This window comes from Meleagris gallopavo, unplaced genomic scaffold (assembly GCF_000146605.3).
Source record: "Meleagris gallopavo isolate NT-WF06-2002-E0010 breed Aviagen turkey brand Nicholas breeding stock unplaced genomic scaffold, Turkey_5.1 ChrUn_random_7180001860472, whole genome shotgun sequence".
Lineage (NCBI taxonomy): Eukaryota > Metazoa > Chordata > Aves > Galliformes > Phasianidae > Meleagris > Meleagris gallopavo.
The window spans coordinates 1,266-1,903 of NW_011126224.1; the positions used below are offsets into that span (position 1 = coordinate 1,266).

The 638-nt window shown below is 64.4% G+C and overlaps 1 protein-coding gene across 1 annotated transcript in view; it reads left to right on the top strand.

Moving 5' to 3' along the window:
- Positions 1-205: 205 nt before the first annotated feature.
- LOC104915932 (non-structural maintenance of chromosomes element 3 homolog) overlaps positions 206-638 on the top strand; it is a gene marked incomplete at its 3' end in the record, with an annotated part of 2,591 nt that continues 2,158 nt past the window's right edge. The window contains exons 1-3 of the mRNA XM_010726893.2: positions 206-251; positions 375-418; positions 512-607. Coding sequence (XP_010725195.1) covers positions 230-251; positions 375-418; positions 512-607 — 162 coding nt within the window. The remainder of the gene's footprint in view (positions 252-374; positions 419-511; positions 608-638) is intronic.

Genomic DNA, 638 nt, shown 5'->3' on the forward strand with positions numbered 1-638 from the left:
CCTGAGGTAATTTTGGGCGGGCGATTTTCCCGCTCTTTTTCGACGGGCCGCAGGTACGCGGAGTTGGGGGCGTAGCCACGGGTCCGCTCGACCAATCACAACCCGAGGAGTTGTCTCGTGGGGGCGTGGTCGGCTGGAGGAGGCGGGACTACGAGGGCGTGGGCCAATGAGGGGGTGGTGCTGCGCTGGCGCATGCGCGCTGAAAGGAGCGGCTTGAGGTTGGTGGGTAATGGCGGGGCGGCGTCTCCCGGGTACGGAGATTTGTAGCCGTTTTAACGGTTCCCGGAGGCACCGAGCGGGGGTTGGAGACTGAGGGAGAGGATGGGGAGCGGCTGATGGCCGCCTGAGCTAGGCTGGCCTTGCTTTCCCCTCAGAGATGTCCCAGAGGAAGCGCAGCAGAAGCTCCGGCCTCACCCAGGTAGGGTGGGCCCGGTTCTGATGTGAGAGGGGTGGGTGGAGGAGAATCACTGCCCCCCATCCCGTGTGTCGTCACCTTCCTGATCCTCTGCAGGGCGACGATGAGGATTTCAGTGTGCTGCCCACACAAAGCCCCAGCCAAGTGCAGAGGAACCTGGAGAGCCGCTCCCAGGAGGAGATCGATCGGAAGGTTGGGGGTCTGGGGGGGGGAGGAGGAGGAA